This window comes from Gallus gallus, chromosome 4 (assembly GCF_016699485.2).
Source record: "Gallus gallus isolate bGalGal1 chromosome 4, bGalGal1.mat.broiler.GRCg7b, whole genome shotgun sequence".
NCBI classification, from domain to species: Eukaryota; Metazoa; Chordata; class Aves; order Galliformes; family Phasianidae; genus Gallus; species Gallus gallus.
In genome coordinates this window covers 45,062,101-45,076,290 of record NC_052535.1, presented here as the reverse complement: position 1 = coordinate 45,076,290, position 14,190 = coordinate 45,062,101, and the positions used below count along the sequence as shown (strand labels likewise).

Sequence of the window (14,190 nt, the reverse complement as noted above, 5' to 3'; positions counted from 1 at the left end):
TAAGTTAACCACCTCTGTAACCATTTTGTTCAGTCATTCAATTTTTAAGAAAATAAGAATAGCGTGTCCTGAATCCTAAGGTCTGGAGTCTCAAAGAGAATTTCAGTAATTAAAACTAAATATAACATTGCACAACCCAATAGCCCTTCATTAGTACTTAATTTCCTTCATTTAAGACTTGATGACGGATAGGCTGTTCCTGCTATCCTGAGAGACCTAGACAGGCTCAAGCAATGGGCCCAGGAGAACATAATGAGGTTCAACAAATCCAAGTGCAAGGTCTTGCACCTGAATCATGGCAACCTGCACTGCCAATACAAGCTGAAAGACAAAAGGATTGAGCACAGCCCTGCCAAAAAAAGACTTTTACCTCCAGGTTCCTCTCCAATGAGGACAGCTGCACAAATTTTGAGTAATTCAGTAAAGATGACCACAAGCTTTAAGTGAAATCACCTATCAAATAGTACAGATGCATGAAATACAAGAAAAATGCTAGGGGCTTGCTCAAAACTTAGCAGAATCATATACTCAACTGAGGCTCCTCCAGCTAGTTCAATCACCTTCCAGCTTCTCAGTTAAGGAGGTACTTTAGCCTGGCTTATCAATCACTGGTTAGCTTCTCTGACCATACACACCTGCAATTAACCTGTATATTCTGACCTTATCAGCAGAAGAATTTGGGTAGGACTTTGGATTTTCATTACTTTAGGAACTTTAATCGTTTTAATTTTTACATTTAGTTTGAGACCAAAGGGGATGTGTTTTTATATCAGAACATTTATGTGCTTCTCTCAAAGATGAGATACAATAAGCTGCCTCTAGATATCTACAACTCCTCTGGAGACTGCCAGCAATTGGGCTTCAGAAGTTGCACATTAGGAATTCATATTTTACTTTTTCAGTGATCATCTTTTTCAGTAGGGAAATATTTTCCCACCTCACTCATTACACATCCTTTTTCTGCAGCACTGCTATCTAACTTGTTGCTGCCCACTTTATATTTGTCAAGTATATGCTCCCACACAAGCCTCATAAATCTGCACTTAATCTTATTACCTTGCATTAGCTGGCTCTCTTGCTGAGCCACTGGCTATGATCACTGGCAGCTGGTTCAGGCTGCAAATACAGACCTTCTGTCCAATGCAGGCTCATCCTGAGTGGGGTCGTACTTCCTTTTGCATAGTATGCTCCAGGTTAGCATACCCAATCAATGTCTCGGAGGACAGAGATAACACAAAATTGCTTTCTGTACCTTAGGGCACTGTATTTGGAAAAAAAAAAATACACATCAGAGAAGCTCCTATCAGACTCTCTATACTTCTTCTCAGTGCTGTTCCCAGCTTCAGTCATATAGATCTGAAAAAAAAAAAAGGGAAGCCCACTCAGGCATATTATGTTACTGCTCTGAAACTGATACTCTGAAGAACGAAATTCATAGAATCACAGAATTATTAAGGCTGGAAAAGACCTCTAAAATCATCAAGTCCAACCCCAACCCATCCCCACCATGCCTGCTGACCATGTTCCTCAGTGCCACATCTCCATGGTTCTTGAACAGCTCCAGGTATGCCACCATCTCTCTGGGCACCCTGTTTCAATGCCTCACCACTCTGAGAAAAAGTTTTTCCTAATATTCAAACTGAACCTCCTCTGGTGCAACTTAAAGCCATCATCTTATGTCCTATCACTATTAGTGGGAGAAGAGGCTGATCCCCACCTCACCAAAATCTCCTTTCAGGAAGCCGTAGAGAGCCTTAAGGTTACCCCTGAGCCTCCTCTTCTCCAGACTGAACAATCTCAGTTCTCTCAGTTTTCTCCCACAGGACTTGTGCTCCAGAACCTATACCAGCTTTCTTGTCCTTCTCTGTGCACACTCCAGGGCCTCAGTGTCTTTCTTGTGACCACAATGAGATCAACATCTGTGTAACTTAAGCAGAAGCAACTCCATACTGTCTGTTCCTCAAACATTCAGATATTCCACAAGCCAGCATAACCTCATATTTAATGAGAACCCATGAAGCAGGACACCAACTCTGTTAAAGCAACATGAAGTGGGTGAACCACCAGATACCAAAGTCCTGCAACACCATTAACAAGTAGCTACATTCCTGTCAGGAACTCTCACACATGACCCTTGCTCTGGAAATAATATTTTCACATTTTCTAGCAAACCCAAGGAAAGTTAAATCCAACTGGCAGCAGAAAGGGATGTGCAAGAGGCAATCTTAAAGCAGTTTCTTACTATGCATGCAGCAGCTTCCTTAGTGTACACAAAAGATACCCATAGAATCTACATAGGATTCTTGGCCAAAATGAAGCTCCTATTTCTGAAGCCCCAGTTCTTCCCCTTAAACACATTTAATCTTTTGATTTCCCAGGCATCTTTAGCTCCAAACTGTTAGTGGGGCTCTAAGTTCAGTCTAGTCAAGATAACACTGATGCTGTATTAAACAACAGTGAGTACTTAGAGATCAAGTTCCATTAAGTAAAGTCACACCAAGTAAAGGTAAGCATTTCATACTGCAGGGAATACACATTTGCCAGTTGAAAATGCAGTAAATTTACATAACTTGCATCCATCTGGACATTTTGGTGTCAAAAAAGTGAGGTAAAGAATTCTTTTAGGTGACCAAATGGAACCTTAAAACAAACAAACAAACAAAAAACAACAACAACAAAGCACAAATTCAAATGCAATCAAACCTTTCCTGGAAGGAAATTACCATTTTTAGTTTCTAATGGGATGTCAAGCCAAAGGCTAATGGTCCTGTTGGGAATTATTGGAATGGACAGATTTTCCTGTTTTGGGTATTTCTCAACCACAGCTTGTACAATAACAGCTGGACACAGTCACTAACAGAGAACTTGCTCAAGCCTGGGAAGAGATCCTGGTATTTGCCACATCCCTTGTGATTCAGAAGCATGTTACTTTTAAGAGCTAACAGACATCACTGAAGGGCTTCCTCACCTCCCTCTTATTGTCTCGGGGGGATCAGATAAATGCAAAATCGCATACTCTGTTCAGACCTCTGCTAAACATCCTGCACAGGTATCGTGCTTAATTACATCACTTTACATTCACTGTAATGGTTGGTTATAGTCATCATCTAATTACAACACAAGAAGTATACTTACCGATTTGTTCACCTGGAACTAATTTTCAAAGCCATGCATCAAACACGCTATTTACACGGAAATGTTAGGGCAGAGAACAGTAAGGAAGCATGCCTACATTGCTAGTGATCAAGATAAAGGATGATGCGAGCTGTGAACTTCTAAAATCAAAAAAAACCCCAATGACTATTTATATGATAACTTTATTTATACTGTTATCAGGAGCTTAAAGTACATGCCATGTTTCACCACATAAACTAAGGCAGCTGTTTGTCTGCTAGTAGTTGAGACATAAACAGCAGTTCATGTGCACATACTGGGGAAGGGAAATAATGCCCTTCAATTCTGCCTAAGCCAAGCACTTTTCAGGTGAACTGGAAGCAGCAGCAGGCAATTAAGCACCTGCTCCTTGTCCACTAAAATGTGAAAAGCAAAGTAAGACAGAAAAACAAACCATCTTAGCTTCTGGAGTGCCTGCCACACCGCTGGCATTTACCTCAGTGGAGAGTCATAGAATCATTAAGGTTGGAAAACTCTGAGATCACTGAGTCCAATCACAGACCCATCCCCGCCATGCCCACTGGCCAGGTCTCTCAGTGCCACATCTCCACAGTTCTTGAGCACCTCCAGGGACGGTGACTCCACCACTTCCCTGTGCAGCCTGTGCCACTGCATCACTGCTCTCCTGGAGAAGAAATGTTCCAATAATCAATTGTCAATAATTAATATCCAACCTGAAGATATAGAGGAAAGCAACACCCCAGAGACATCTCAAAAAGAAACAGATCGCTGCAAACACAGGTCTAACTACATCACTGCAGCCACCTACCTCACGCCCAGAAGAGCTGCCCTTATCAGGCAGTGCACAGCCTAGGAGCTCCGCAAGAAACTTTGCCATATACGAGCAGGGAGGAAGGGGTCTTCCTTGTCACTGTGCCAGGCAAATATCCTTTGGCAAGGGGACAGCTCAGTGGAACATTTCTTCGTCGCTGCAAATCCAGGGCTGCTTCTGGGGTTTGCTATCCAGGCCATCTGCCAGCATCATTCCACCGGGGCTGCACAGGTTCACTGGGTGGTAGCCGAGACGGCTTACAAAAACAAATCAAGTAAACCAGCACAGTGCTGGGCTTCTCAGTGTTTGCTTCTCCCCTTTCCTGCTGAATGTCACTATTCCTATAGTAAAGGAAAGGGGCCCCGCAGAGGGGTGTTGAGAGGGACAACACTGCAGAACTGCAGGCAAACAGAATGAGGCGAGCACTGTGAATCACCTCAAGGTACAGCATTTATCCTGCGCACAGTGAATACATCTCCTTCCTGCCCACACACAACACACCCTCTAGCAGGATTCTATTTACACTCAGGAATACTTCAGTACTTTGAAGTCTGGTAGCAAAGGAATAAAGCAGATTTATTTCCAGTCCTGATTGTTAGAGAGAAGCATCCTTTATAGACATCTGTATTGCCATCAAAAAAGCAACTTGCCCCAACTGTCCACATCACCCCAAGATGGTAACCACTCCATTCCCCATGTGCCCAGCCAACATGCTGCAGTAGGCTTGGGCAACTGCTGCCCAAGGTTTATGATCTGAGAAGCATACTGAAATATAAGTTATGCACTGTATAAAGGAAGTGCTTTCCTACAGAAACAAAGCCACCCAGTCTCTAATTTCATCATCAGAAACAAAGTAGCAACCTCAAGCATCCAGAGTGGCTCCTACTCTATCCCATTGCCTTCCTTTCCAGCCAAGGGTACTAGACAAGCTGTAACTGCACGGTCATCACTTCGAGAGGGACAGTACAAAACTAATCCTGCCTATCTTTGCGCTGAAATTCATGGAAATTGATTTAACCCAATGAAATACAACTGAGTCATCATCAGCATTAAGTACCTGAAGCACAGCCTTGGTGGTTGCTGCGCTGGACTCTTCCTTTTTTTTTTTTTTTTTTTCAATGCTCTGATAGCAATGTGTCAGAAAGAGCCCAGCAAAATGCCTCTGTGCACAGCATTCTTCCCAAATCTGCCTATGTGTACCACAAGCACTGGCTAAGGAAGATCCTAATGCCAGCTTTACGTTAAATATCAAGATCCTAATCTTCAGGGGAAAAAAAAAGAAAAAGAAGAGAGAAAAAGAAAAGAAAAGAAATAAAGAAAAAAAAAAGAAAAAAAGAAAAAAAAAGCCTAAGTATTCAGGTTCAGAGGAATTCAATTCTCTGCTAGTAGAAAAACAGGCTTGACTGCTTGGCAGCAGCTGAAATAACACACGGTATCTCAATAGCACTAGAATTCAAGCACATGCTGTCACAGTCAGTAAAGCGTCCTGCTCTATCAGCAATCTTGTGATACACTCTTGTATTTTCAAGCAGCCCTAGCATAGCTACAACATCTGATCCACTTCTCCTTGTGAGGATGAAGTTTTATTTGTTCCCCATACAACAAGTACAAATGGGTTATCATTAAGGTAGAAGCACAAATGGATTTGGATGCCATCAGTGGCAAGGAAGGAAGAGAGTACTTGCACTAACACAACATTTTATTTGCACAGAACAAATGATGCCCAGTGCAAGTCTTTTGTACGATCAAGACAGAAGAAACACTGCTTTGCACGATTTAGTTTAGAGAGTTTAAGTACTCTAAACAATAAGTGTCGTGCACCTGTTCCTATCAACTTATTCTTGCCCCCAGCCCACTCCTGTCTACCTCATTGCCTGGACATTCCCTACAACATCTTTCTATTTCCAAATCAATCACTGCCTCACTAACAAACTGTAGGGATTTAAGAATCCTCTCATTCAGTGAAAGAGGGATTTTCTCATTTAATATCCAAGTTGGCTTTATGCTGCCTTGCCCCTGGCTAGGATGAAAGGAGTACAAAAGGAGGTGCTCTAGAGGTTTGATGCCTTCCTCAGCTCAGCTGTTCGAGGAACACCACCTGCTGTGGACTGAGCCAGTCAGTCAAATTTCATGTTCAGCACTTCACGTCATGAATAACAGCTATCCCGGGGGGATTATCTGAGGCCTTGGATGTTGTATGCTGTTTTAAGACATAATTCAAGGACATTAAATAATTTAAGTAAGGGCTTGTCTGATGATAAATACTTCATTCTCATTAGACAGCTCTACATTCTTCACCAGCTGCACAAATCAGCTGTTCTGAAACCCTCATAAATTTTGAAGTGACTGACCCTTTGAAATCATTTCCAGCATGAGCTGCAAGCCCAACACATTCTGTGCAAACCTTGGCTTCTCCTAGAATAACTTTATGTCCTGCTACACTCAAAACGTGACACTAAATCATATTTGCAATATATTAACAACAGAGTGCAACAGACCGTACTAAGCTGAAGTGTGTCTCCATAGGCACCAAATTCTTGCACACGTCTTACACTAGACATGAAGTTAAACAATCTGCTAATGATATAAACTTAGGTAGTCTCCAAAGAAAAGAAGTATTTGACATAAAAAAATGAGAGCAACACAATGCAGAAAATATGTGTTTTGGATGTTTTGACAGCAGTCTTTGGTTCCAGTGGTGTCTGCCCTACAAGAAGATCCCATGTTTTCACATTCACAGGTTGAATCCTGTTCCATTTAGGCAGCACACCTGCAAAAATTTGGCATCCATGGCATTACATCTGGCCTTACTCTAGCAAACTACAAATTTGTTTCTTGCCATGTATTTATTGCTAAACATGAATCAAACTAAAATCACCCCTAACTTGATGACCATGCCTTATTTCATGATGGAAAGCACACTTAGAAGAAACAAAGGGCTACTGAGTTCCAACACAAAAATCCATTTCAATTCAGTTAATGGTAGCATTTTTTTTTTCTTTTCTGTTGGGCACTTGTTTTTCTTCTACAGAAAGCCACTCAGGAGGTTCCCTCCGCTTTGTACTATTTTTGTAACATGCAGGAAGGCACCAAAAGGAATTGAGAACCACAGAAATTCATCCTGGCACGTCACGCTTGGCATGAGAATGGGTTGCTTCATTTGAAGTGTTGATATTACTTTAAATCAAGATAATACATCAAGAGAAAATGTTGTGTAGGAGAAGACAACACTGAAAGAGACTGTCTGTTGTGCTCCCTTGGTTACAAGGGTTACAAGTTCCTTAATTTACCAAAAATTAAGTAAATATGAAAAAATAATTAAAACTATTTTTTTGTACCATAGAAATATCACATGACAATCACAGAAAATAAATGTTAAGCCTGCAGTAAGCTTCATATAGAGTTCCAGACATCAATGTGATACCTCCTGTTGTCTCTCCTTTTTTAAAGAAACTGTAAAAGAATAAATTAGGGACAGGATGCAATCTTAAAAACCAGCCAATTATACCAGAAAAACAAAATATGTGTGTAAATGTAACATAGATCTAAAGTATGCCTGTCCTTTAACAAGTAAGAAACCTGCCAGGGAGCTTCGCAGTGATTCCTGTCTATGGCTGACACTTTTTTCTGATTAAAATCTGAGCATGGTTCATTATGAAGAATAACCTGTTGCAGTACAAGTTCTACCTCAGATTTATCTGCACCAGAGAATTTCTAGGTGGTCTGGAGCAGCACGTTTCCATCCCAGCTGAGAATGTGGTAGCAGGAACACTGTTGCCCAAATGTTGCGTCAAGGGAGATTCAGGTTGGATATTAGGGAATTTTAACTCTCAGAAAGAATGGTGGTACATTGGCACAAGCTGTCCAGGGAGGTGGTAGAGTCACCGTCCTTGGGAGTGTTTGAGAACCACAGAGATGTGGCACCGAGGGACATCATCAGTGGGCACGGTGGGGGTTGGCTGGGGTTAACTCTGTGATCTTAGAGGTCTTCTCCAGCCTTTATGGTTCTATGGATGCCTTGGCACAAAGTCCTCCAGACTGCAACAACCCATGTGTCAGCACTAACAAGGAGTGACTGGTAAGCAGCATGCTTGTGCTGTGGTACCTTACAACAGTTGTGGAAGCCGTGATATGTAAAAGTAATGTTTTATTAAAAGCATGATGAGCAGGATTACTGCTATCCTGTGATTCTGAATTTGGCCAAAAAATCAAGGGTAACTTTTTTTTTTTTTTTTTTTTTTTTTTTTTTTGCTGCTGACATTGAATAGGCTAATAAAACACATCTGAAGTGCAAGAGAAATAAGGGGAAATGAATCAATTTCTATATCGCTTACTGCAAAGAAGAGGAAGATGCAGTGACTGGAGCTAGATCTGCCTTTGCAGATAGAACCTCCCCCTCACAACAACAGAGCAGCAGTGGAGAGGGTGAGCCTGGCAGGAGCTCTGACAGATGCCAGACCTCAGTCTGGGAGGTCCGTGGGTCCTCTGGGAGGGAAGGGAAGCGATTTCTTGACAAGTAGATGGACACTTTCCAAAGGAGCATCTGCAGTCAGAAGTATCTGCACTAGGGATTTGTGTTGTGTGCCTCAAACTCTGTGCCAGTGACAGCAGTGGGTATTATAGTTCCCTGCATAAATAGTGTTACGACAGCTTGGGTGAAGAAACCTTTTCCCAGAAAGTGACAAAACCACAAAACACTGAGCTGGGACATTAAAAACGTTAATACAGATGCTGTGCTAAGCTGCATGCTAATGCAAAGCTAGAATACAGTGCTAACAAATGGAGTATTGACTGCTAACCTGGAGAGAAACCTGAGTTTGGTAAGGGTTTCTGGAATGCTTTCTTCTAGAACTTAAATTTAGAAGATCTTAGGTTTTGTAACTAAATTTGTATTTTCTTCTTATTTATCAGCCTAACATTTAAGTGTAAATATCTACATATAAATCTATCTATATCTACAGAAGATACTTCCTACTCTATTTATTAGCATAGCTACAGCCACTGTGCTGTGTACACAAGGCAGTATTTTGCCATATGCTATCAGAATTTTGGAAACAGTTTGTGAAAGATGAATGCGCTTTAAGCACAAATGGGAGTCCGAGTAAACTACTTAATATTCTGCAGTGGTCCCATGATGAGCAGCTGGCATTCCCAAGTAATGGTTTAATTCCACTTTATTTCATGTGTGTTTTATTGCAGCACCTGCGGTGTGAACAGATTGGGGCCCCATGCAAATGCAGAGTAAATCACAGTCCCTGTCCTGGATAAAAGACAACATAAAAGACCTGGCATACGTGGTGACAAGACCAATAAAAGCTGACTCTGGTGGAAGACCGAGGGCATGGAGTAATGAAACTAGTTGTGTTGGCAACTAGTTGGCAACTTACTGAGCCATTGATCCGTGAAGGCAGAAAGGCCAAGTAGAGGAGGCTTTCCTGGAAATATTCAGAGCTAAGGCCTTATCTTTTATACTATCCTCCATATGGGGAGTAGTAAGAAAAAAAAGCAGTCTTCTCTATATCCTCCAGAGAAAGGTGGCCCTTGAAAGACAACATTTCTCCAGCAGACCTACAGACAGGGATTGTTTCCTAACCTCCGAAACATGATTCATTCATTGCTTTTCTGATGCAAGAGAACAGCACGGAGAGGTGTTTCCTGTCTTAATGTCTTCTGATAATTTCGTATCAGTGAGATACGTTCCATAATGAATAAGCAAAAATTGAACGAGTAGAAACAGTATAAGCAAATATTAGGTTTTTATAAAGCATATTTTTTTGTTGTTGTTGTTTGCAGAAAAGAAACAATATATGGAGCCAAGGTGTCTGCCTTGGGTCTGTGACCCTCTCAGCAATACACTGATACATGGGAAACTAGTTTTATGACATTAATCTAGATTGCTGTAGGCAGGTGCCTATGTCAGATGACTGCCATCCTTTCCTGCTTGTTTAGTTGGCAACAAGCACAGATTAACCTAACAAGAAAGATTTTTGCAGAGCAAAATAAGGCACACTCAAAACATATCAAAGTGTCCACTTCCATACATAATAAAACTCCTCTAGAACAGAGGGAAGGACAGACAGAATTAGACAAGCACTGAAAAAAAGTAGGCATGCACAGGGAAAGTGAAACTTCCACTCTTCTTCAATAAGTCTGTCCACTATTTAGCCCAGAGACCACGGAATCATGAAGGCTGGAAAAGACCTCTAAGATCATAAATTCCAACTGCGACCCATCCCCATCATACCCACTTGCCTCTGTGCCACGTCTCCACATTTCTTGAATACCTCAATGGATGGTGATGCCACTACTTCTTGTGGCTTCCCAAGGGACCACAAAACAAAAAATAATGATTCCAGCACCAGATTGTAAGTTGGAGAATGGTAATACATAATATGGAGAACATAGTACGTACCCTTATTTCAGTTTCATTTCTTGGCCTCTTGCAACAGACCCAGCCAGGTGATCCCTTTCTCTGCATTACTAGTTTTGGCAAAAGAAATGAAATCTGCAGTGAGAGTACTGGATAATAGGTCCAAGTTAGACGAAAGATGTAATGAGTAGGCATGAAAAAAATGAAAAAATCTTATCCCACAAACACTGCACCATTTGTCACTCTGTGCTACTTTAGAGATATCATTTTCTACATGCCTATTTCCAGAATACAGTTCTTTTGTCTTAGTAGTCTTTTACAGAACAAGCCTCCATGTAACATTGTCCTCAACTATCACAAGCATTGCTATAATGCCAATAGGGGTGAAGAAGACTTTTAGTTTCAGGGCAAAATGGTACTTTTGAGAGCCTATCTCTGTGTGAACTTTGCCCTGGAGCATAACAAGGTCCCTGATTTCAGCATCTCCAGCAAGGGCCTGCAGCCCATCCCATCTACTCCTGCCCATCTGGCTTATCTCTTCTTCCCACCCACCACATAAAACACAAGCCTAGTTTTGCTTTTTGACCAAGATGACTAATTTTCCCTTTTTGAGACCAGAAATGCAGCATTTCTTTGTTTCAGAGCCCCAGAAGCAGAAGACTCTGTTTTCTGATCCCATACCCAGATTGTGTGAGAAGTATGATGGAAAAGGGGAAAAAGAAAGAAGGAAGGAAGAAGGAATTTTTAAAAAAATTCTATTAAAAATAGAAGTTTTAAGTGCTGTCATCATTCCACCCAGAATCCCAAAAAAGAACCTGTCTGTGCTCGTACTGTCAGATAACACGGACTCAGCACATTAATAAAATACAGATCTCATTTCTGCATAAGTAATTTTCTTATTCTGGGTCAGTGTCACAAGTTCCTGTGTACCATCTCTGACTTATTCCAAACTCTTTAAGATTTCTTTTAGCTAATACAGACATAGTAGTTTGATTGACATCTAAGAAATAAGTCTTCCAAGTATATCTATCCTTTCAGCTACAACAAGAATGTGATACCAATAAACAGAGACAAGTTTCACACATAGGAAGTGGCACTGTTTTTTAAATCATGGGGCTTCAGGTTGTTCCAGATTTCTTCATCAGCTTCTCTGTAACTGGAAGAAGTAATATTAAATACTGGTGATAATTTTAATTTTCTACCTCAATGAAGTTGTCTTTCAACTCAGTGAAACAACGTAAAGTTATGTCTAATAATGCAGAATATCCAGGTTCAGCTGACCAACTTTCTTCCAGACAGTTTCTCCAGATTACTTTCTGTTTCTGAGAAACTTTCCAGCTTACTCAGTCTTCAGACCTTCCAGGGCAGCAACAGAATTTGTCTTCAGTATTCGTGGTAGTGTTCCCCTCCCTTCATCACCAAGTTCCAGAAAACCCACTACAAGGAGAGAGAGTTGAAGATGCTCCCAGTCTGTAGTTTCCATTACTATACTCACAGCTAATAGAGTGAGACTTAACAGAAAGGTAAAACACAAGTTACTTTCATTCACTGCATACACACACCTTTCCTAGCACATACATTCACTTTCTGAAGCTTTGCTGCTTCCACGCAGCACAAGCCAACCAAATACATTGACTTCTCTGTGCTGAAGACGGTTGCCATTATGGATAATTACTCTGCCTTGGGAAAACAATTCTGGCAGACTGCTCCAGTGTAATTAAGAGCTACTAGACATGACTGTGCATAAGTGCAGAATGATATATAACTCAACAGATATGTCTGTTAATTTTGCCTTCTACAACAAAGTTGCTGCTTGCCCACAAACAACCCATGCACCATATATCACCCCAAGGCCTCACCTGCCATGTTCCCACCTCTCCTCCTCTCACCCCTTTCACACTATGTCAATAAATAATCCATACTTGTAAGAAATGAGTACAATACTTGCCCTTTTCTCCCCAGATCCTCACTAGTACCATGTTTCCAAAGTGATATACTCTAAGTATCCTGAAAAATATCATCGCTTAACTGCATCCAAAAATGGCAACGGTGATGCAGTCACAATTAAAGTAGAATCAATCTATGCCATTATCAGCCAGATTTATACTTTATTTTCCCCCAAAACTTCCAGTAGCCCTACAAAGCAGAATCCTCTTCTATTTTCATTTGAACCATTTAAACAGAATGTCAAAACAACACTCTTCATCTCTTGATGCCTCTGCAACCACAGACGTAACGCACGTATGTATATTATATCTAGAATAACCCATTTTAGAGAAAATTAGCTCAAGTCAATAACAAGCATCAACATATGTTGTCTGTAAGAAATTTCAAGGAATTCTGAGCTTACAGGGTATATAAGCACATCCTCTACACAGTAATGGCATATCTAGAAATAATTCCAACAGACAACAAACCTGTTTATGTAATGCTGTAACCAAGACTAGTGGATTGCTCATTCTCCCTCTTTTCCCAAATGGAAAATAAAAGCAAACTGTGAAAGGACTCATCACCAGCACATAGTCTTATTCTGATCTATTTGTTGCATATTTAATCTTAATGTACTTGTCACCATCTAAAATTTAATTCAGGATCTCATTATGTGGAAATCCCTTGTGAACTCTCCTCACATCATTAGCTGAAAGAAATTAAACAGTCATCTACAATAATCACTCTCACTCAAGTATCAAATAGTTTTCACTCAGAAGTAAAGCAAAAGCAATAAGGTAACCAGAAATTCAATAAAGTCAAAACATCAATATTTTCATTTAATTACCCAAAGAAAGGTTCATCCAACTTTCCACAACATATGATATATTACCTAATCAGCATTCCCACCTTTAACCCCATGACAAAAAATTACCTTGTCCCTTCGACACACAGATGCTGAGCATACCACAGCAGGCTCTGAGTGCCCTGCCAGTAGCCACCACTGCCTCCCCCTCTTCTAGAGGTTTAGCAGCCTATGTTCACAAGTGAGTAACCCTGCCACAAGACATTTTTATCCATGGAATTCATGGAAATCAGGCCTGTTTTCTGCTATACAGCAGATTTTCCTCTAAATTAGCTTGCATTCAGCATCAGAATCTTGCATTATTATGGCACCAAGTGTCATGTACAGAATCCCCTTCTGGGCAAATAATTTCATCTCACCAGTTGTAACAAGACTTCATGTCTCCTATCTCTGGGTTTTCCTGACAGTCTCTCCTCCAAAACCACTTCTATTCCTTTTAAAAAAGAAAGCATTATCACTTCCAATTTCTCATTTGAGCTTTCCAAATTTTATATTTTAAATGCCAACAGTGAAATCTTGTATGCTTCCAAATCTTGTTCGTATAGCCTTCAATATTCTGAGATGCTTTTGGAAGGCCACCCTCAACAAGAAGCATCTGAGTGGAACTGTAATCTGTATTTACTAACTCCTATTAAAACATCACACCTTCTGAAAATGAGGTGGCATTTTGTAAACTAAATAAATAAATAAATAAATAAATAAATAAAATAAAGTTTTGCAATTTGGCTTCCTCTAGCCCATGGTTGTTGTGCAGTCTACTTCCCTCAACACACTTGGGCTCCAAGTGCTAAGAGAGACACTCAACTGATACTTCATTTCAACCACCAACTGTTTAGGTCATGATTTAGAAGTCTTTGCTGTGAATAAATCCTGTAGGACAGCAGCTCTGAAGCTACATGAGATAGCCTAAGCTATTAGTTGGAGCCATTTGTTTATCCTCAAAGATTTTCAGCTAAATCTGGAAATACTATCGGCCTTTCTCACTTTCAGTTCCTCAAAGCTCTTCTCTTGCCCATTCACTTTAGAATCATAGAATCAGTAAGGTTGGAAAAGGCCACTAAGATCACCATTTACACTTTA

The 14,190-nt window shown here is 40.6% G+C and overlaps 1 protein-coding gene across 3 annotated transcripts in view; it reads right to left on the bottom strand.

Annotated features, from left to right (window-relative positions):
• The window catches only part of RASGEF1B (RasGEF domain family member 1B), a 129,384-nt gene that overhangs the window by 106,016 nt on the left and 9,178 nt on the right, over nucleotides 1-14,190 (bottom strand). The window contains exon 1 of one of the 3 annotated variants that reach the window (XM_025149791.3): nucleotides 3,944-4,269. The exons of the other annotated variants lie outside the window; for them this stretch is intronic. Coding sequence (XP_025005559.1) covers nucleotides 3,944-4,012 — 69 coding nt within the window. The 5' untranslated portion in view covers nucleotides 4,013-4,269. Of the gene's footprint in view, nucleotides 1-3,943; nucleotides 4,270-14,190 lie in introns of those variants that run through there. 3 annotated transcript variants of the gene reach the window in all.